Source organism: Pteropus alecto, unplaced genomic scaffold, assembly GCF_000325575.1.
Source record: "Pteropus alecto unplaced genomic scaffold, ASM32557v1 scaffold92, whole genome shotgun sequence".
Taxonomy (NCBI): Eukaryota; Metazoa; Chordata; class Mammalia; order Chiroptera; family Pteropodidae; genus Pteropus; species Pteropus alecto.
In genome coordinates, this window is record NW_006432447.1 from 8,058,628 (window position 1) to 8,081,841 (window position 23,214).

Here is a 23,214-nt window from a genome sequence, read left to right on the forward strand (position 1 = left end):
TAGTCTTTGGAAACAAATTATATCATTCTATTTATAGCATTCTGTTTTTAGTAGTGGTATTTTCAAAATATAGTAATTCTCAATTACTGCAAATGTCAAATCCTAGGAAACATAGCATTCCTACGCATGATGTTAACATCATTCTCGAATAGTTGTTAGCTTGAGACTCATTTGATGAATCTGATTTATGTATACATCGGCTACATTAGGAATAGAGACGAGTTCTATTTAGAAGTAACTCCAAAAAGTTTTTATATTTTATTTTCACACTGAAATTCAGTCAGATTTGCTTCAGCCTCAAAGAGTGTGTTTATATAAAATTAAATTAACACTGGCAGCGAGCTGCACTTTCTTTTCCTAAACAAGAAGTGAATTAAAAAGCAGAAGTTGGCAAAAAAAAAAAAAAAAATAGTTGATAGGGCATTGCCACTGTATTCAGTCTTTTTTATTACCAATGACTTACACAGGCATTAATGTATCCGTGAATATAAAAATATACAAACTAACTCTCTTCTTTTTCAAACCAATGTACAACTGATAGGTACAAATGACACAAATTATTGGCGTATATTTTAAAAGTCACACCATGTGTGGTTACTATTTAAAAAATCAAGAACAGAATCACTAACTGACAAGAAAAGAACATTGCCCAACTGGGACTTAACTCATGTGGACTTTAGGCAGCTTAATTCTCAAAAAGCAGAAAAATGAGATAAAAAGAAAAGATACTTTAGTATATGTTAGATAATTCCAATTCTGTACTTTAGATCAGTTGCTATCCATGAAAACCTATAACTGAGAAGAGTCAAACTCTGAGGCAAGCTGACAAGACAGCTATATTGCATAAGATACAACTCATTATGTCCATATTTGTGGCCTGCTGGTGTGTTTCCCAGTATTCCTAGCAATCTCAACCGGCACCACAAACTAGAATGTGTCACCTTTCAGTTATCACAGTGGTGTGATTTTAAAAATGGATACTAAGTAAAACTTTTTGAAAATAATTCTGGAGTCCAGAGGGTTCCCATGTTTAGCTTCTTGGATACACAATCTTCCACAGTATACTTAGAATATCAACTCAATTAGGAGTAAGAGAAATAAATGAAATAAATGTAATTGGGAGTTCAAGCTTTTTGAAAATGTAATAGACTATAATAAAACATAAGCTGGGGCTCACAGTAAATTAAATAAGGAAAAATGATTTTCAAAATATTGTTCCTAATTTGATAACATAAAAGAACTCACCTGGATAATATGAGGAAGGCAAGAGCTGTCTGAAAGCAGTCTTTTCACTCTGGGTAAAGGCCGAATGATGGCATTATCTTGATCCCTAAAAAACATTTTCTAAGGTCAACTTTAAATGTATTTATTAAAATTTGTATGTTCAGAGCATATGTCTTTCTACTAGGCATGAAGCATGTTACCTTACTTTTTTGTTAATGAAGACTAAGCTCTCATACAGCTGGGAACATGATTAGGTATTTTGGTTTAAATCTATTTGGCTGCTTAATATGACTTCATTTCCTTCCATAAGATTTCCTTGAAAAACAGTACCCTAGAAGAGCCAAAGACTCTTATTTATTATTTAATTGATTAAACTTGGTGTTGTCCAACACTGTCAGTGGTTATTTCCCCCCAAAGGGCACATCAAGCTTTGTCAAATAATTTAAAACTTAAATTTAACTATTTTCAGTATTTTCTAAGTATAACCTTAATTTTAATGCTATATTGCTTCTAAATACTGATTACATGGTTTTAAGTGTGATCTGACTTTTAAGAGAACTGGAACCATGAAAGCCTTAACTGTTATAAAATTGACAGTTTCTTAGTAATTTCCATCATAAAATGTCTTTAGCACAGTAATAAAACAAAATGATGTTTAACAAATAGTTTGTAAAGAATGAAAAGTTCCATTCAAGGGACATAATTATGATTAACACTGGATAACAAATTCTCACCTTCACTAGTCAACTGGGGCAAGATGTGGTCCTAGACTCATGTTCTTTTATGAGGAGTGGATAACCTGTCAGGTCAGGAGCTGGTGCTCACCACTGGTTACAGACTGCAGTATGTTTTTATCAAAAGTTCACGTGATTCACATAAATGGCAACTGCTACTGTTGCTAGAATGCAGCTTATAGTAAGCCTCGAATTTGTAAGATTATTTGAAGTTTCCTAGAGGAAGCTGCTTTTTACCTACTTAATCCATGTAATTTGTAAATTATTTCTTTATATGTTTCAAAAAGCTCCAAAGTTCAAAGCGGCATTCCCCCAAGCCACAAATGGAATTTCATTGTTGTTAATCACCAGACTAATCACTGAGGAAGCATCTATCAAATGGGGAGACAAGATGTTCAAGAGCCCCTGTTAACCATGGAAATGTTCAATTACATTTTACCTGCTTGGAAAATATCCACACATTGTGATCAACATGTTCAAAATAAGGGTAGCAAGGTCAGTTTCATTTAGTACAGCCTGTCCACTGGCTAACAGACACCACTTAAGCTGAGGTATTGCCTGAAGTGGTCGCCATCCATCCATGCCTTGAGCCCAGCATCTGGTTTTTGCATTTAACATTCCTTTGGTCCACAATTCTTGCATCTAAATGAAAGTAAGCCATAATTAAAAACAGACAAAGCAAGATGAAAAGTTTTGCTGATGTTTTTTATTTTATAGTACGCTACATACTTAACTATGGAATAAACACACAAGTTCACTATTAAAGAACAACAAACTTTTGTTGGCACGCCTTCAGGAACACAAATTTGGCTACTAATATAAGAAAATAACCATTTAGCTGGCCAACCCATAGAGTATTAAGAAACATTGGAAAAAATAAAGAGTAGGCAGAGTGTAAAATGACCAAATTATACAAACAGAAGGCTTGGTCTTTTATAAAACTATCCTTGGCAAAATTCCAATTGAGACTGGGAGGGTGAGGATGGGAGAGCAGGGTCAAAACATCAGCAGATGTTTAGTCAGAAATTGCCTTTGGTCTGTACAGGCAATTTTTAATGAATTTCTGACTGCATATTAAAACTTACCTGTTTATAACACGTAGAAGCATTATAGTTTGACATAATTTTTAAGGTAGCAATTGTTATAGAAAATTCATTGAAAACCTGAGTGCTACTTCCATAACAATTGCTTTTAAACAATAAGGTCTGAAGACATGATTGTGTGTGTTTTTCTAGAAATGCAAGCCATCTAATACTTCATGGAGAAATAGAATGGCAGAGACCTTGGAGCTGGTGACAGTAATTCAAATCATAGTTTTGAATGATTTGTGTGCAAAAGGGGGCATAAAAAAGGTTAAGACTTTCATGAAAAGTTTCTCTAAAACACATACCTCATGAAAACCATACGGGCCACTCCTTTCTTTGTCGGCATTGCCAAAGTACCATTCCTTTTCACTCTCTCTTTTCATATCTGGAGCAGCTTCGATCACATTGGTCTAAGTTTTAAAAAGATTTATTTTTCAAGGCAGAAAATTAAGGGGTAGATGTCTTTTATAAAAAGTTACACAATATTTCTTGGCTTTTATTCCTTTAGAAATTCACCTAAAATTTTAAGAGACCTTATTTTAAGAGTTAAGGGTTAGATATCTAACCTAATAGTCCAAAAAAGTGACTTCCTTATTAATATGCACTTGAAATAAATGGGTTCCTACATTCATTCGGCAATTTAAGATAAATTCGAAGACATATTTACATTCCTGATGATTATTAATAAATTCTGAGGGCACTAAGCTTTAAGCAAAGAATAATGCAAACAACTATAAAAATAAACAGATACCATTAACCTTAAACCATGATGCTCAAAACACTGAAGTTCTTTTAAAGGAAAAACTCATTCCAACTAAAAGTTTCAATAAGCACCTGAGAGCAAAGAGTTAAAATGCTAACAGGGAAAGTTTTTAGTGGTTTTAAGCACTTAATTTTAATCTACCACCCTCGCTACAGATACTTCTTATAATTTTATATGTTAGTGTTTATGAAAATCTAAAATAGAATTTTTATGTAGTTAGTAAATTTTATTAAAATATGGTTTTTAAATGCTCTCATAACTATTAGCTTTCAGTTACTCATATAGAGGGAGAGTAGAGTGGTTGAGAACATAGACTTCTGGATTCTAACTGGCTCTCTCTCTTATTAGGTGACCTTGGGCAATATACTCAGCCAAAATCTAACATGATACATCTCCTTACACCAGAAGATTAAACAAAAACAAAACATAATACCAAAAAAAAAAAAAAGAAGAAAAGAAACCATTAATGAGCTAAACATGGATCTCTTATATAAATTAGGTATAAGAAGGCGGCCTTTCAGTAGAGACTGGCAGCTCTGTCCTCTTACTAACTAGTTTTTATAAGGTCTCCAGATTCAGCTGGATACTCTCAGTGGTTTCAATGCTAAAAGTTCAAGTTACATAACTGATGAATACGGTTTAATTCCTGAAGGTCGCATTGACTTTAGAATAGGCACATTAGAGTTGCAGTTACTTTAAAAGACAAGAGACATTGGAAAAATAAAACTGGATCATCACCATCCATTTTTGATTGTTCTTACAGTTTGTTTACCTTTTTTGTATGACTTAATCTCCTAGGCATTAGTACTATCATAATTATTGGAGAAATACATTCATGACCACATATATTGATATATTTCCAGATTTTTATGATTCTTTTGATCCTAAAATTAAAGTCCAAGAATGTTAAACTTGTAAAATCTAGATAAGCATACATACCTGCAATGGTACTGTAGCTCGGCTTACATGGAGATGCGCAAGGGTAAGCAAGTCCACGAGGATTCTAATTCCATTTGAATCCATGAGATCCTTAACATTTTTCTAGAAGACAAAAACATTTTTACATAATCTAACATCTTTTTCTCAGTAGGTACTACTACCTTAAAGGCTCTTGAAGAAGAAAATATTTGGAGTCTCTGAAAAAACTAACACATAATTGGTATTACTTAGTATTTTCAGTATTTTGTGTTAAAGGAACATTAATTTAGATAAAAAAGGGCAAATGTGTATATGTACATATATATATATATGTATATATATTACAAATAGATCACATAAAGAATTTTTACATAAATATATTCTGAACAAAACAAATAAGCAGCAAACAAATTAAAGCCTGGAAGGAATAACATCTATGTAAATTGTCTGGTTCTACAATTATCCTGCATTTTCCAAGGTCTTTTTTGTAAATAAACAGATTATTCTATAATCAGAAATCAAATCTGATATATTAAAAACCTTTCAATGTTCCATTTTATGTCAAGCATTTATTTTAGTTAAAATCTAATCCTAAAGATTCCCTAAGGAAAAATCAGGTTACGACTTCACTCCTTATTTTTCTTCACTTAGAATTTTATTATCATTAATTTCATCAGTGTTTGTAATATTAGGGCAGAATGTAAATGGAACATATGGCAAAACCTTTTCCCTCTAGGAGTTGAAAGCACACAGAACTTTCTAATCTAAAAAGAAAAGATAATAAAAGAAACACGTCTGGATAATTAACTCACACTTTAATAATTTATCTTTTGTTGCATATTCATGTGGCTTACATGGAAATAATAGCATATTTATATAAAAATACTGTACCTTATTAAGGATTAACTTGTTAAGGAAGAGGATCAACCTATCTCGTTCAAGTTTATCTGTGCACTATTGAAATAAATGAGAGTTTTGTCATAAGTGAACAGAAACACAAAATATCATCACTGGACAAAATCAACCAACAAACAATAAAAAATTATGTCATCTTTTAAACATTAAGAAAATCAGAGAAGACTGTCAATTATTACAATTCTTCAATGTCTTACATTCTCTACAGTTTTTAATTTCTCTAATCTCCCTAGAAAGGCAGATATTTTTAAAAGTCAAATAGATTATTTCAATATATATCTTTAAGAATATATGTAAAAATTAAAACAAATGAATTAGCACGAATGATACTCTTGAATTAAGTAAAAATTCTAAAGGATTAATGACATTTTACATAAACTATATCATGATGAATACAAACAAGAAGAACAATGTCTGCCTAAAATATAAATGCTATGCCTCAATTACTCAGGTTTACTAGATTAAAAATGATATAGAATTTAATAATGCAATTTTGTGTAACAGCAAACAAAAAAGAATTTTCACCCGGTCATATTATTTTCTAGGTATGTTGTGAGACCTTATTTAGAATCAGTTTCCTAATCTACAAAGCATGACTGACAACTGAGGGAACTGTAAGAAGCACTGATGGCCATTTTCAAAATTGGTGAAATGGTTTTACGGCAGTTGACTGAAATTTAAATTGTTAAGTGTACGAGGAATGTAAACACAAATAGAATGAAGTGTATACACTGCAAAAGTAGGTAATACTCAAATTTGAGCTGCATGATGGATAAACTGATCGATTTGAACTTTCCCCACACCATGCTCAAAGTGTTAAATGACAAACATTATAAAATTAAAAAAATGTGCTAACTATAAGTACCCTTTTTTTAGTCAGAGTAGTGCTAAAAAGTTTTACTAGCCTCATGCTGTAAACTTTAGTACGCTAGCATCATTTAAGATTTTTCCAAAATGGAAAACAAAAAGTAAACATAGCTCTAAAAGTCACTATTTCTTTTACACACCTGCCCTGCTCATCCATACTTAAAGACTGGCAAATAGGTTGCTAAAGTCGTTCAAAGCAGCAACTGAAAAAAAATAAACTGACATGGACAGAAACTAATCCATTAGTCGTTTTCCTATTCATCTAACTTATATTTAAATAAGTATAATGTAAATTAAAGAAAAACTCATGAAGGAAGTTATGGTAACAGAGTTATCAAATAGAATTTAAATGTAGTTTTGAAAATTTATCATGTACCTCAATGACACTATCAAAAAGTAGTTTCCTTAAATGATATTCTTACCCTCTCTAACATTCCAATGATGTATCTCGTATCTGTAAAAGGTCCTATTTCTTCATGACATCTGCCATAAACAATAGCAAGGGCTTGTAAACATAGACACTTCATGTTTACTTTTGGAGTGAGCAGGAAACGATGATAGAGTTCATTAAAAAATTCATACCTACATTAAAAAAAAATTCATGATAGAATTAGCCATGAAATTAATAGTGAAAACAAATATATAGTAGTCCCCCACTCTCATCCTTGGGGGCTATGTTCCAAGACCCCCGCTGGATGCCTGAATCCAGACAGTAATGAACCCTATATATACTGTTTTTTTTTCCCTATATGTACATACCTCTGATAAAGTTTAATATATTAATTAGGCACAGTAAGAGATTAACAGTAACTAAAAATAGAATAATTATAACAATACACTGTAATAAAAAGTTATGTGAATATGGTCTCCCTCTAACTTAAGGTATCTGATAACCGATCTGTTAGCTGAGATGGCTACTAAGTGACTAATGGGCAGGTAGCATTTACAGTGTTGGAGATTATTCATGGGATAGAATAGGACAGCACAGATTTCATCACGCTACTCAAAATGGCACAGAATTTAGAACTTACGAATTGTTTATTTCTGGAATTTTCCTTTTAATTGTTTTGGACTGTCGTTGACTGTGGGTAACCGAAACTATAAAAAGTGAAACTGCGGGTAAAGAGGGACTACTATAACAAAATATGAAGAATAGCTTACGATCTCTTAATTGATCCACTTTCTTCATTCTCATCTTCCTCCAAAAGTAATCTCAGGTAATAGTCTCCTATTTTGATCTCCTCAGCCAGGCACTCATATTTAACCTTTATTAATAAAAGCAAATTACATTATTTTGATATAGATATTTGGCAATTTCCACACAATCACTTCTTAAATTCTGTTCAGAGCTTTTTCTTTTCTTGATAAGGCAGCCTTTAAATTCAGAAAAAAATTCATCATTTCTTAAAATACCTGGTTATTACTGTGACTATTTCAGTTAAATGGTAAGAGTGAGAATTATGTACCAATTTTATGAATTTAAAACTTGCTGATAAAAACTTTCAGTACTATATGGTGTCCATAAAGGCTTAAGGGAAAGAAGAATCAAAGCCCTTTTAAGGGATAATCTGCTTCACTGCCTTCTTGGCTTGCCCTGACTAAGCAAGGAGTAAATGGTCCTGCACCACACACAGTTTGCTCAACTCACACAAGCTACTTTAGGTCTTCCCTCATCTCCCAACCCATCAACTACATTTTATGGTATACTTTTGTACAGCATTCATTCTCTGTATGTCAAATTACCCCAGGCTACAGACTGGAGGTGACGCATGAGAGAGTAGCCCATGATCAGGAGCTGGGGCAGCACCATGACGCTTGTATTCAGTTAGGCTGCTTATCTCAAGTAAAGATTTGCAGGATATTGTAAAAAAAAAAATTTCCTGACTAGGTTATCAAAATTCTTTTTCCAAAGCCTAAAATAACTGACTTCTAAAAATATAAACTATATAAAATTAAATATATAATGTATATCCATATAACTTGCTTTCTATAAATTCTGAGCATTCATCAACTTCTATTTATTAAGCATATACTGTGTGTACCATGCACTACTCTAGTATTCAGGGATACAACAATAAACAAACATAAAGAGTTCTGTCCTTACAGGTGTAGCAGATAAAAAAGTATTTCATATGATAGCTGAGTGACAGTAAGTGCTATAGAGTGAAATAAAGCAGAGGAAGGGGACAGAGAGAATGTATGTGTGTGTGTATGAGTGCATATTTTTAAATATGGTGACTGGGGAAGTCCCACTTAGATGATGACATTCAGGAAAAGACATGAAGGAAATGAGGAAACAAGTTGTGAGGCTATCCACAGAAAATAATGTTCCACAGAAAATAAGACAGCACATAGAAAAAACCCCTGAGTCAAGAACATGAATTTGGTGTTCTCCAGGAAGCCAGTGTGGTTGGAGCAAGAGTGAAAGTGTGAGTAAAAGAGTAAAATCAAACAAACATAAGATTAGGGGTTACACAGATTCTGTCTTGTAAGTCATTTTAAGGACCCAGACTTCTACTAAGTGAGATGGGAAGCCATAGGAACACCAGAGGACTTTGAGTAGAGAAGTGACATTTTAACAAGATCATACTGTTGCTATATTGATAATGAATTAATTGTAGGGAAGTAAGGATGAAAGTAGAGAAACTATGATCCTATAGGAAGAAGAAGTGTAAATTTTAAAGGTACACTAAATATATTTGTTGACAAATTGGATTCGGAGTACAAGAGAAATGATTTCAAAGTTTGTGACCAGAAAATAACAAGGGGCCATTATCTAAGATCAGAAAGACTACAAGAGAAGTAGGTCTGGGAGAAAGACAAGAGCAAAAGTTTTAGAGCTAAGTTCTCGATGCTTATTAGGTAGCCAATTATAGGATAAAAGTATTAAATCTAGGAAGGAAAGTCTAAGCAGGACATAAGAAAAAAAAGGAAGCCACCATCATATAGACATTTAAAGCCATGAGAATTGAGGCAATGATTATAAATGAAAATAGGTCCAAGAACTAATCCCTTAGGACCAACCAACACTTAGTAGTTGAGGGACTAATGAAAAATGAGTAAATAAGGAGCAGCCAGAGGAGGAGGAGAAAATCCAGGAGAACATAGATTCCCAAAACCAAAGTAAAGAAAGATTTTCAAGGAGGAAGAAATAAGCAAAATCAAATTATTACATATTTTGGAAATGCAGCTGGGTTAAAGATCAAAGGCTACAGGGTCATAAGCATCTTCAAATTTACAGCTATAATAAGAATTTAAATTATACACAGGCACACAAAATTATCTACTACCAACATGTTTCTTGTTCTTGTTTTGTCATTCTTCACATCAATATTTTAATAGAGTAGCAAAACATAGTCACATTAGAAATCAAATTATCATAAGAATTAAATAAGCTGCAAGGAACAAGGAGAACAAGCTGTTTCCATGGAGAAATAATGGAAAAAAGGGAAGAAAACAATCAAAGAACAGATCTGGAATGCACAGAATCAAATTTATTAAAACTGCTGCATTATTCTCAGGTACAAATCCCAGTTACTTAACAAATTAATTTTTTATTTTTGTCTCATGCAAAGATTAAAGTTTTCCAAAGATACCTCCATAAAATTAAAAGCAAAAGGACATATGTTATATAAGTTAAACACTCCAAAAATAATACACGCTTATTTAAAAACCTAATCTACTACAAATATTAAAATTTACCTCAAATTCGTGGTGGTTCCAGGAGATCACATTAGCACTACCAAGTTCTCTATCAATATTAAACGCTCTCATTTCAGATTCAAGACTATCTCTCAATTCTTCTCGTGTTTTGAAATTCCAAATTAGGTTTGATCTGGCATGGTCCTGACCAAACCTAGACGTACATATGACAGGAAAATAGTAGGAAGCAATTAACATTTTTTAAAAATCTGTAAATATCTTTTACTACATCTTATAAAAATACAGTGGAATTAATCAACTTTAGCAAGTGTAAATAAAGAAAATAAAACATCTAACAAGTATAGTAAAATGTTAATGGTAGAATTTTGGTGATAGGTATATAAGTATTCACTGTAAAATATTTTTACCTTTACTGAATGTTTGAAAGTTTTCATAATAAAATATTGGGGAAGAAAATGAACCCAAGCAATAAAACAAATCTGTGTGAATTTCAAAATAATAAGATATTTCCATTTTAATATTTATTGATAATATAAATTCTAGCCAGAAAATAATAATAATCCAATATGAAATTTCAGGTTGAGGTAAGAATTTCTGGATTACTGGGTGTGAGGTGTGTGGGATGAGCAACATTCTAGATTAGAACTTTACAAACTAAGAAATTGCCAAGCTCTGATTGCTATTTTCAAAATATCTTCCTTTTATTTCTGAAATAATTTAAGTATTGTAATAAATCTGAACACAAATCTGAACTAGGAATGGATAGGCTTCATTTTCAGTCTGCAATCCTCCTAGAAAGTGTGACGTCAGAGTTCCAAGGGAGTTCTAGAAAGGGACAACACAATTGAAGGATTCTTGAGGAAGAAAATTAAGGCATATTCTTAAGGCCATACTATGTGCATACTATAGACTTTAAAAGTACTGTGGGAAGTTTTCAAAGCCGAGGTATAATCAAGAAATCAGCTTCTAGACTGAGTACTGTGAATTATCTCAGAAAGTTTTACAAACTCTCCAAAATGTTTGTTTCGCAGTCTTTCTATGTGTATGTATTGGGGGGGGAGGGAGAGGTTAATAAATGAGGAGAAGAAGGGGTTACCATATTAGAAAAGCTGGAAAAGTATGTGTGAGGTAGGCTAACATTTATATGCATTTTCCATGAGTCTCATGTTTTCATCATTCACCTCTTTTAAAACTCCATTTCCAAAAAGGCTTAAAGAAGTTATGATGCCGTTATTTCTAAACCATTATAAAGTGTTTTAAGGTAAACATTTATAAGCCTTAATAAAATTTTAAAAGTAACTTTGGCTCCTTACACTACCAACACTCTATAAAAGTCCTTAATTTTATTGAAGCATCACTATTCATACCAAATTTAGCAGTTATAGTTCTTGACCTTGATAGCATAAAAATATCTACAGCATAAAGTATTAGGTCTAAGAAAACAAAACAAAAATCTGTTATGATTCCTCTAATGGCAATGCCAAATTTAATCTATGTTGGAAAAAAGGTTTAAAGTTTACCTATAATAGAAGAGATCCCAATTTGCTTCTATTTTTATTCTTTGTCTTCTCTTTCGGAGAACTACTGGTTTTTGATTTAAATTCTGGAAAAGGAAAAAAGTTCATAGTGCTCAGTCTAGGGCTACCAAATTGGCTCAGTCAGAAGATTCATCACTTTGTAAGTGATGAGAAACATTTCCTTCATCAAATTTCAGCAGAAACAAAATTAATCAATCAAAATCTATGAAATATGAACATATTAGATTATATCACGATGTGATGCTTTGTCAGCATATATATCTATAGTGTTGATGAAAAATTTTCCACGTAGCCTAAAGTTATTGTTTCAACACCAAACTTTGTTAAAGTTTATAGTGATGATTAATAAAATTTATAACAGTCAAAACAGTGACTCGTTTTAAACACTGACATGCAGTTAATACAAAAGTCATGGGAAAATAATAAATGCAAAAGGTTACAGGTTATTAAACTGCTACCAAAGCCAAGAGGAGCAAGTATAAATTGAAATAGCTAATGGACAAGAAATAAGTATCTACATTCAGACACATGTGAAGTGAGATTTGAATTTATTAGACAAAGAATATCAAAGATGACTCCACATGCCAGGCAGTTTAATGAATTTCACACACGTAGCAGGAACTTAAACTCACCATATTGTTTCTGTCCTGAATATAATTGTAAAAAGGAAAAAATAAAAATTTAAAGAAAATAAAAATGAGAGAGAGTCTCTAACTGCTAAGCTATAACTATTATACAGATTATACTAGGATCTCGCCAATATAAATTACCTTCACTTTAAGATGGAAAACAGCCCACCTGCTTCTCTAAGTCTATGACTTAAATTTTAGAAAGTATAAACCCATTTGAGAATTCAAAGACAGCTATGTTCTCTATTCCAGAGAAAGACATCTAAGATTTACAACTGGAGGGGAAGATTTTAAAGATTTCTTGAAGTCTATACATGGACTGGAGGTTAAAATTTTTTGCCCCAAGTAAAACTTGTACGTATTTTAGACTCAAAAATTCTAATCTTCAGTGTGATAGAAACAAAAGTAGAAAGTAGTATAGATTAAAACATGAAAGTGTGTACCTTCATTAAAGAAGTGGCAAATTATATAAAATAAAGCAAGAAAACAGACTAGATGACAGAACAAAAGGTAAAATGGGTAGTACATTTTAAAAAGTAAATGCTATTTGAAATATAAAACCTACTGGTTAGGGAAATATTTCTTACAAATTTCAATTCTGTGCACTATCATGAAAACTAATGTAAGGGAATGTAAACAAAGTTTGTAAACAATTCAAAAATGTAGTATTAATAACAAACCTTTCCTTGAAATCTCTAATTAAGGAGTACTTTCTTCGATTTTCCCTGCCCTCAGGACAAAAAGCTGGGAGTCTAGAGCAATGAAAATGTAAATGCTATACAGACAAAGGGCAACCAGCTCACCATAAACTGAGCTGACTGATTTTGAGACTTAGGCTAGAAGCTCTAAATGGCTAAACAAATCCCTAAACTGAAAATAACATAAAGAAGTAAAAAGCCATTTTATATATTAGCCAAAGGTTATTATTAATCCAATGAAAAACATTAGCTACATATGGAATTGGCTTCATAAACATTCTGATTACATAAGAAATGCAGTTAATTTCAAAGACTAGTTGGTTAATCTTGACAATGGTTAATTTTTAGACTTTAGCTAAAGCACAAGATCATTCCATATTTTCGTGTTAATATTTCTACAAATAAAATAGTAATAAGATTATTCAGTTTCATTACAAGTAATTAATACTTAATACAGTATCCTAGAAGAAATAATTAATTTGCTACCAAAATAATTTCTTACCAGCATGTATCTATTTGGCAGCATTATTTGCTCAACACTTTAGATAATACTCCACTAAGTAAAACCAAAAGACCAATAAAACATTATTGACACTAAAAAATCATTCTTTTCCCTCTGAATTGTCTTTAAATAATAGATGTTAACTACATTTCTAGCTAAAATAGTTTTGTGTTTAAGCTTAAGCTGGATAAATGTGATGTATGAAATCTAATGCCAAAAAGTTATTTTCAGTATAATTATATCTAACAGCTTGAAACAACTATTATTTTAAATAGATTTAACTACCTGAAGGCAGGAGCTTATAATTTTTAGTAACTGTGAAAATCATTCACATCATATTTGTAGATTAGGTTTTCAATTGGTCAAATGCCATAGCGATATTATGACCAGACATGTCCATAGTGCTTTTATTACTATCTTGCTTGTACAGCAAAGCAACCCTATAGGATAGAGAAGGGAGGTCTTGTTATTCTGATTTGAGGAAAAAGGAAAGATTTTGAAAACCCATTTTTCTATATGGGTTAATAAGTGATGAAACCAGGCTCAAATTTAGGTTAAGTAATTCAAAGTTCAGTATTCTTTTTACTTTCCTAGCCATTTGAAAGCCTATCTAATGATTCTTTATATTGTATATGTCATTCATACAAATTAGCATTAACCCGTTAAGCTCAAGTTCTAAAGAACTTTATTTTGGTTTCAAATTTCAGATACACACAAGACTAATATTTGTTCTGTTGCATCTAATGTCTTATGTTAGGTATTTTGAAAATTCATGAGAAACTTGTTCTAGAAAGATACTTATATTACTTTCCTTGAATAAGGAAATAGCTACCATAAATAAAGAGAAGGTTAAAAGGAAATAAGTATGGTCAAAAAAAATTGTGAATTAACTTTTACCAGACATCTTAAATCATTCTTAACCACTGCACAATCATCTTAAATAGAAGAATGTACATTACTGAATTAGGTTCTGTAGCACATACTACATTCTGACAAATGAGACTAAAACTGTTTTATATTGAAAAATTTAAGTACACACAGTAAATTTACTTTAAAAATGTGAATCTTATTTCCAAAACACTTTTCTGGCTAGCTCTGAATTAAAAAGCTAAACAAGAAGGACACCTTTATTCTTATAGCTAAAAAACAAATTTCAGAGAAGGAAAATAGATACATATGAATGAAAAAGTATGGAAATTGGAAGTTACAATAGAAAATTAAGAGAATTTTATATTAAATTTCATATGAAATACCTAACTAAAACCTTTACTGTTGATTCATAAAACTATGAATAAAGAAAAATTTATGTAAAAATGTGAATCAATATTAGCCAACATTTCTTCAGGTGTTTAGTCAGAAATATCCGACTACCATCTCTTGAACAGCAACAGCTGAAGTAAACCTAAGATATACGTAAGTGCTAGAAGTTTGAAAGCAGATTTTATTTTTACCTCTTTTTGTGCAATACCCATTCTATCTCTCCAATGCATTAACACAAGATCCACTTTTTCTTTGGCAAATTTTTCAACTTCTTTAGCAGCTTTTCCAGCTAGTCTTTGCCACTCCGGAACTTTATTAAATTTTCCATACTGATCCTGTAAAAAATGTTAAAAATCCATGATAGTCCTATTTGAAATTTATTTTAATCTAAGTAAAGCTGAGTCACACAATTTATTTTACATGATTAAATAAATACAAGATGTTAGGGCTCAATGAAAATACAAGGTGAAAATTTCTACAATAAATTATATTTTTTCTTTGGGAAATCTTAACCTGTCTGCTTAGTTTTCAAGATGATTCATTTTAGAGAGGTGGCCAGATGCAAGTGGGAAGTGGGAGCAGACAGAGAAATGGGGTGAGGACATCTCAAAAAATATTGATTTTCTCAAAGATAGCCCAACTTTAATAATTAAAATAGCTAATTATTACTATTTATAAAGTTAGATTGCGATAATAGGTACATAACTGTAAATATACAAGAAATTATTAAATTGTACACTTAAAACAGGTGAGTTTTTTGATATAAATTTTATCTCAATAAAGTTATTAATATTTTTTAAAAATACTATTCAATACAGTAAATTCTTGGTTCATTTCTGAAATTTTTAGTGTGTTTCAGAAGGAAGTACTCTTTCATCCTGAGAAGATACTTAGGACAATCATATTTACCATTGCTATTTTCACATTATCTCTAACATGCATCCGATCAGCATCCTTCTCAGGAACTGAATCTGCGCTATCCAAGTATGCCAGCAAGCCTGGTGGCTAAAAACAAAAACAAGGCATAAAATCCATTTTCAAAACTACACAAAAGAAAATTTAGCCTTCAAAACCCTAATAAATACTATAATTTAGTTATTTAGGGTAGAATTTATTATATGAATGCCCCTATAAGTATCTTTTAAATGAAAAACAAATAAACTTAAAACTTTTAACAGTATAACTAATAAAATGTTATTAGGCAAGAAAATATAAATCTTTCCAGTTATTCAACTGACTTACCAAAATGCGTTTCAACAAGTTTGTTGCAGTTGCATTATCAGCTGTCCAGAGTCCCACTAAATGTCTACTTAGCTGTCTGAAAAAAGCAGACGTTGAGAAAGGTTTGCTGCTTTATCTCAGCTAGAACAGAAAGGAATTTTTAAAAACAAAATATCACATAAGAAATATGACTACAGTAAAAAAATCATTCTGTTAAATATTAAAAATTAATTTTAATTTGGAGATGTATGAAATAGTAATTCAAATATTGCTAGCATTTAGAATTTTCTCCAAATTAAAATGCTTCCCTGATACACTCACTAATTTTCTATAGACCTGAACATTAAGTAGGTTCTTACCTCATTTAAAGATAGGAAAAAAAAAACTGAACTTGATATAATTTGTTTGTACAATGATAAAAAAAAAAAAATTAGGCTTAATGATACAGCTAGTTTGTATAACAAGTCCTGACAATAGTGACTTTTAGTATTTTGGCTTTCTCTGGAATTCTGAACACGAACAAAAGTCAATAGTTCTAATATAATATAACCTGACAAGGTCAGAGATAGAAAATATTTTCAGTTTTGGAGTTTGGACAAAGACTTAAAGCACTTGAAGCAAATTAGTCTACTTGTCCCACTTTTGAGTTAGCTAAAAGCATATTTTGGTTTAAAGTGAAAATCTAGATCCATGTTGAACCTATGCCTTAGTAATTTATTAATCTTAATCCTCATGATAACATTTGTCCTAGGCTAGAAGCTCTTCATGAGCAAGGAATATATTTTATTCACCACTGACCCTTCTGTGCTTTGGTAGGGATTCACTGCCATTTGCTCTAAGAATGGGCATGAAACCTGTGAGGGAAATAATCAAATAATCTCCTACAGTCTTGTGTATTTAAACGTTATATTCTCAGAAGAAAACGCAAATTATACTTTGTTCTGTCACCATAAAAATGAACACTACTAAAACTGTTCATTCCTGTGCCTATTTGAAAGTTAACGTATTGAAGTAATTACACTTGTAATTTCCTTCACTGGCATTTGGTAGGTATCGTATCAATGATTCCTAAAAAGGCTTTAATTGGGGGATAAAAGAGATAACATTTTATAATAGCAATTTGTAAAAGATAGAGCAATGAAAATAAAAAGTAGTATTCCTATTATAATTTGACAGCTTTTAAATATTGTGATTGAAAAAAAAGTAACTGACAATAAAGAGGAACACAAGCAAACATCTAACATGGGGGCTTAATAGAATAAGACATCAAATAAGTCTACTGTAATGGAAGATGATGTCTAGCATTACTAATAAGGTAGTACACCAAAGAAATAACCTTCCTTTTGCATCTTTCTATCCTCTCAGGCAACATAAAAGACTACTTTTGTGGCCAACATTTACAAGTGAGGGATGCATATAGCTTCATATAATAGTATAAACAGTAGAAAACTATTGGCAAGGCAGCATACTAAGACACTGAATAACTGGACATAGGTGATAAAAGAAATTTATAGTATCATAAAGTGAACATAAGTCAGCAATGTATTATTATTTAAAAAGTCAAAAAGAACATAATTAAAAGTCATACCTTTTTTTTTTTTTAAACTGAATCATAACATGGATATCTGACAGGGTCACATACTGGGAATCATAAAGTTTAAAAGGGCTAGAATTCATATAGCCTGGAGTAAATGAATAGAAATATGTGTTTCCTTATATTTGAATCATTATTATAAAAAAGATGATTTGCCAAAGGGAGAACTGCTTATAAGAGATTTAGGACAGGCCTAGGTTAGACTGGTTAGTAAATTCTTAAAGTAGAGTATCTCACTGACTAAAGATATTTAAAAATTGATTATGCAAAGTTTTTACATGGGGTCATCTGCATGCAAGATAATCAGAGGGACGTATAAGGAGAAAAAGCCTGGGCATATGGTTCCTAGTTCTACATGCTTCTGTGCACTCTTTTCCACGTTCTAGTTGCATGACTGTAGGTGCAGAGCCTGATAATAGGATAGTGGAGGAAAAAGCAAACAGTTTTATTTTATTCCTCTCAAGTTATCCAGGGGCAGGGACAATGATCATTTCTGCATAATTCTTGAATAAGGAAAAGGAGAACAAGGGGAATCAAAAACAATCAAACAAACAAACAAACAAACAAAAACAACGAAACATTTGTATAATCCAAACACTTATTCAGTTTGTTTTATGTAATTACTGAGTTCATTCTCTAAACAGCAAGTTAATTTACAGTAAATTAAATTTAACCTACCTATTTGTAAGCATCCTTTGATCTGAGCTTATGGTAAACATCGCAGTATGCAAATGTCGAGGTAAGGCACCTTCACTTAGGGCAAGCTCCTGCATTTTTGTAGCAATTTCCTTGTCACCTTCCTTTGGAAAAAGGGTAAAATGATCCCTAAAGCAGCAATCTAAAGCAAGCTATCCTAATTTTGTAAAATTGATTTTACATCTCTAGATAAAATAATCATTCAGTACACAATAAAACTTAAAAATGTACCTTCGATTACCCTCAAAACGACACAGGTGAGCAGTAGTATACATAATTTTAAAAGTATTATTTGCCTTTAGAATGAAGTTTAAATATTTCCAAATTTCCTATAAATTAAACTTTGCTTATTAATTAAGCAAAGGTTCATTCCCTGAGTACATAATTAGCCAACAAAGGGGAGAGGTAACACAGGGAAATTGCCACTTTCTACCAAAGGCATCTGCAAATATGCCTTGCTTTTGTTATTAACAGTATATTAATTTTCATAGTAAATACAATTCTTTATTTTTTTTTTTAAAGAATGATGTGATATAAGAGTAATTCTTTTAATTCTGATTTTACTTATATGGACTCAGTTTGGCAACAGGATAGAACAGATATAACACCTAATCAAACTAATTATAGAACTATAAATTAAGCAAACAAATGTGATATTTAAGACAACTGTCGAAAATTAAAAATGGTTACAATGTTACTAAAAAAAGTATAAGTATATAGTACAACTGAATATGTACATATATCATTTGGATAAATATGTAGTATATATATGAACATATATATATAGTATGTATACATACATATATCATTTAGAACAGTAAACAGTGTAAGAGGAAATTTTAAAAATGCCAATAATAGCAGTTAACTATAGATGGTAAAAATACAGATGATTTATTTTTATTTATTGTGTATTTTTTCTGAACATCCCAATGTTTCTTCAAAGATCATATAATGCTTTTACAATCAGAAAAAATATTTCAAGATACTTGTCAAGATTTCAGTGTAAATAAATAATATTATCGTTACAAAGACATCAGCTTTTGTCACTAGCTATGAATTTGACATATGTGGTTTGTACTGAAGCCAAAAGTAGGCATTTTGGTTATACCTGGCACTCAATAAATACTTCTGAATTAATGGCAATACAGTGGTGGAGCAGTGTCAGGGATACACTTTTGTTTGGTCTCTTGATCCTTACTGTCCTTGGCTACTGCAAGCTCTGTAAATGAGAGATGTGGTACTTTGGAAGCTAAAATGAGTATAGAACTCATTAGCTAGAGGGAAAATTAGCCTTTAGTTGTATATACACAATAAAAATACAAATAAACTTTTGATGTTCTACCAGCTTAACTCCTTAATTCCTAAACAGCTACTTAAGAGTATGCTAGTTCTGTGCTTATTATTTAGCTACACGTTATATTTATGAGCTACAATTGCCAAGTCTTTTGATAAATGGGGCACTCTCACATTTTATCCAAATTACTACATGAAAACAAAAGAATACAAGAATTCAAAAGCCATTTAGACTGAAGTCAAATAACTTTGATGTTCTACCAGCAATAGTTATATATAATTTTTAACAGCTACTCAAGAGTATACTAATTCTGTGCTTACTATTTAGCTACATGTTATATTTATGAACTACAATTGCTGATTGTTTTTGATGAAAAAGGCGCTCTTACATTTTATCCAAATTACTACATGCAGCAAAAGAGTACAAGAATTTAAAAGTCATTTAGACTAATGTCACTGTAAACATCCAGTAAGCAAGTTGACATTCATAGCCACAAATCGCAACTTCTAAAAAACGAAGGTAAACCAACTATTTTGGAGAAACAATATCCTGATTCTGACGATATCATGTCCTGTTCTCTTAGAGGTTAATTACAAATGCACTTTAGCATGAGGAACTAATATTTAGTTCTGTTCTTATTTGATACCACTTTGCTATAAACTGAAACACCATTGACAGATTTCTATGTAACTTCAGTACCTGAAGATTTCAATACCACCACCACCAACTCCCCCCCAAAAAAAACAAGGAAAAATTCTAACTTTTAATTCTTTTTAAATAAAATAAATAATTTAGGAATAGCAAGATTTATTTGCTCTTATCTCACTTAAGAACTTAAAACTTAGTTTATTACTGCAAATTGTTTCTGCAATTCATTGTAAATGAATTTCTGAATAAAGATTTAAAATTACTTTCCTCACAAAGAAAAACTGCACATTTCCCATAAAAGATTTAAAGGTAATTTTGTCAGCTTCAATTAAAATAGCCAATCAACATTCAACTAAGTTTAAAATTTTAAAATTGTTCTCTTACCTCTATTATTGCCTTCATAACCAATCCAGCTCCCTTTATAATTGCCATGGAAGGATGCTTTAAAATGGGGTGGGGGGTGGGGCGAGGAACATACCACAGAATAAAATAATTTTATTCCAACATATTTAGTTTTTGCTTTTAAAGAAGATACATAATTTAATAAAAGTATAAAACATAAAATTAATAAAGAATATATCTCAAAGTCAGATGAGTTTGGTTAAAAATTTTAGGTATTCTTACAATATATCGTCTTAGAGATACTAAAACAGAGTTTACAGTAATAGGAAATAGCTCACACTTATTTGAATAATATGTATTATACTTATTTGAATAAATATCAAGCAATGTTATTAAAAATAGGAACTGACATTTATAAGTTAATATAAAATATCACACACACGTATATAATAAATACTACAGTATCATACTGCTGGGGGGTTAGGTAGATATGAGCAACTAGGGAATGAAAGCCCCTCCCAAAGACCTCCCTAAGTACCTCTCTGGAACACTCATTTTATGGTTATAAATTACCCCTACATCCTGAGGTTCAAAGGAGTGAAGATCCATAAACTAGTGGCTGGTTCAATATAGCCACAAGCGTTTGTGCAGTCAGTCCTACACTAACCTTATGCCCTTAGCCTCATTACACCATCATTATAATATCATGCCTATGCTCAGAAGTTCATGAATCTAATTATAATAGACTGAATTCTGGGTAACCGCATGTGCAGTAGGCAGAATGCTATATAACAGCTAAATATCAATCAGAATGACCTCACATGCCAATCATCGAGCACCATCCTCGTAATATCCCATCACAGCCCTATCTAATATAATACAGACTTCCCCACTTCTGAGGCTTTACAGCCCTTTTCACTGTAACCTGCCCCTCCCTTGGAATATACTTTAATTATACCTTTTGTTTCCAGTCTTCTCTGACATAGCCCATTTCTCTCTTGAAATGTATTTTAATAAATCTTACTTTTTCTAAATCTTGCTGATCAGTAATTCTTTATTGTGTTGGCGAAAAGAACCGAGGTACCCTTCAGTGCTACTGAGGTGATGGTGGATTTTAAATTGCCCCAATGGTAACAATATGAAATAATATTTTAAATTGCTTATAAACAGTCCTGCTAAAGATCATCTTATTATTTGAGAATTTGTAAAGACAAGGGAACTTTGGGCCTACCGCAGAAAAAAAAATGAGTTTTTCATCACTTAAAGATGAAAAAGATGGGTGACAGCGTCAAAAAGTGATTAAAAGCCATTGACAAAGCTCTACATGAAATATCAAAAGTCTGTGGAATTAATGTCCTAATGTGATCATGTATTTATCAACATTACTATAGGATCACACAAGCAATATTTTAAAAACAAACTGAACAAAAAAGTGGTTCTCTTAGATTAGTTCTTATCTGATAAGAAAAATACAAGCTCTTACCTGAAAGAGTTTAAAGAGGGTTCTTCCATTGGATGCTACCATTTCTAAGAGCATATCAAACTGCTGCCCTTCTGTTGTCTCACTATATGGAGCACAGAGGGCAAAAGTAAGGAAGTCCAAGAGTGAACTAATAACCAGGGCACCGGTCCCATGATCCTGAAACAAAGTAACATTACCTTGACTCAGGATAGAGAGCTTCATTCAAAATATAGCAATAATGTGTTTCCTTCTATTATTCTATGTTAGAAGTAAACATTTAATTTCTCAACAAGAGGTTCGAAGTTTGAAGTAGTACTTGTTTTCCTAATGTAGCAAACTCGTTGCTTATCATCTCAAAAGGAAAATAATTAAAATTAAAATTTCAAGAGAATAACAAAGAGTCCTCAAACATCTATAACTAAAGTTATTGTAAATTTGTATTAAAAGCAATCACTGACAATACTTGCAAAAATCTGGGAATTTGATCATGTTCCTTCTAATAAGATTTCATTGACTGCTTGTCTCCAATATTGTTAACCAGTGACTGAAGAACAAAGATTAGGCTTAATTTTTTTTTTTAGAAAGGCTTATTTCATAATGATATTTTAATAGAAAGACAAAATATCAAAAATCTGAAATATCATTATAAAAATCTAAAGGCATTACAATCCATCCCTCCTAGATGAATGGATACAGTCCTAATATGGAAAATTTATTATTAGTGACCAAACTGAACTGTGACCAATACTGACCAAAGTTAGGGGCTATAATTAAAAAACTGTTCATGTTGCAGTTCTGGAATACTTTTCAATAAAGTATGGTATCTATAATTACAACAAATTTAATTACAACTTACCACATGGGAATTAAATTTCTCCAGTAAGTTTTCCAGAAACTTCTTTGAAGAGAGAAGAGAAGCTTTGTTTAGCTGTTCTTGTCTTAAGTCATAGTCATCATGCATGGGCTATTGATTAAAAACAGTGATAATTCATGAGCACTCTCATGTGCTGGCATCACACAAAAGTCATTTATAAAGCATATTCATTAAACACAGAAAGAATTGGTAAGAGAAGGAGGCGAAAGTAATGATTTCCCTGGGGGTCTGATGAGACTTCATAATTTACCCACCAAGTTACTGTGGGTAGTACTGCATGGGGTACT

The 23,214-nt window shown here is 31.6% G+C and overlaps 1 protein-coding gene across 4 annotated transcripts in view; it reads right to left on the reverse strand.

Annotated features, from left to right (window-relative positions):
• Nucleotides 1-23,214, reverse strand: part of DNAJC13 (DnaJ heat shock protein family (Hsp40) member C13) — a 104,237-nt gene that overhangs the window by 42,473 nt on the left and 38,550 nt on the right. For 2 of the 4 annotated variants that reach the window (XM_025043571.1, XM_015585797.2), the window contains 17 exons: nucleotides 22,910-23,017; nucleotides 22,075-22,230; nucleotides 20,634-20,690; nucleotides 18,290-18,411; nucleotides 16,039-16,114; nucleotides 15,706-15,801; nucleotides 14,988-15,131; nucleotides 12,340-12,354; nucleotides 11,690-11,772; nucleotides 10,209-10,362; nucleotides 7,668-7,771; nucleotides 6,929-7,088; nucleotides 5,616-5,678; nucleotides 4,746-4,847; nucleotides 3,349-3,453; nucleotides 2,398-2,600; nucleotides 1,246-1,330 (listed from right to left, as the gene is read on the reverse strand). In XM_025043571.1, the coding sequence (XP_024899339.1) occupies nucleotides 1,246-1,330; nucleotides 2,398-2,600; nucleotides 3,349-3,453; nucleotides 4,746-4,847; nucleotides 5,616-5,678; nucleotides 6,929-7,088; nucleotides 7,668-7,771; nucleotides 10,209-10,362; nucleotides 11,690-11,772; nucleotides 12,340-12,354; nucleotides 14,988-15,131; nucleotides 15,706-15,801; nucleotides 16,039-16,114; nucleotides 18,290-18,411; nucleotides 20,634-20,690; nucleotides 22,075-22,230; nucleotides 22,910-23,017 (1,833 nt within the window). The remainder of the gene's footprint in view (nucleotides 1-1,245; nucleotides 1,331-2,397; nucleotides 2,601-3,348; nucleotides 3,454-4,745; nucleotides 4,848-5,615; nucleotides 5,679-6,928; nucleotides 7,089-7,667; nucleotides 7,772-10,208; nucleotides 10,363-11,689; nucleotides 11,773-12,339; nucleotides 12,355-14,987; nucleotides 15,132-15,705; nucleotides 15,802-16,038; nucleotides 16,115-18,289; nucleotides 18,412-20,633; nucleotides 20,691-22,074; nucleotides 22,231-22,909; nucleotides 23,018-23,214) is intronic. The other 2 variants (XM_006907245.3, XM_025043572.1) reach the window with 1 other exon arrangement.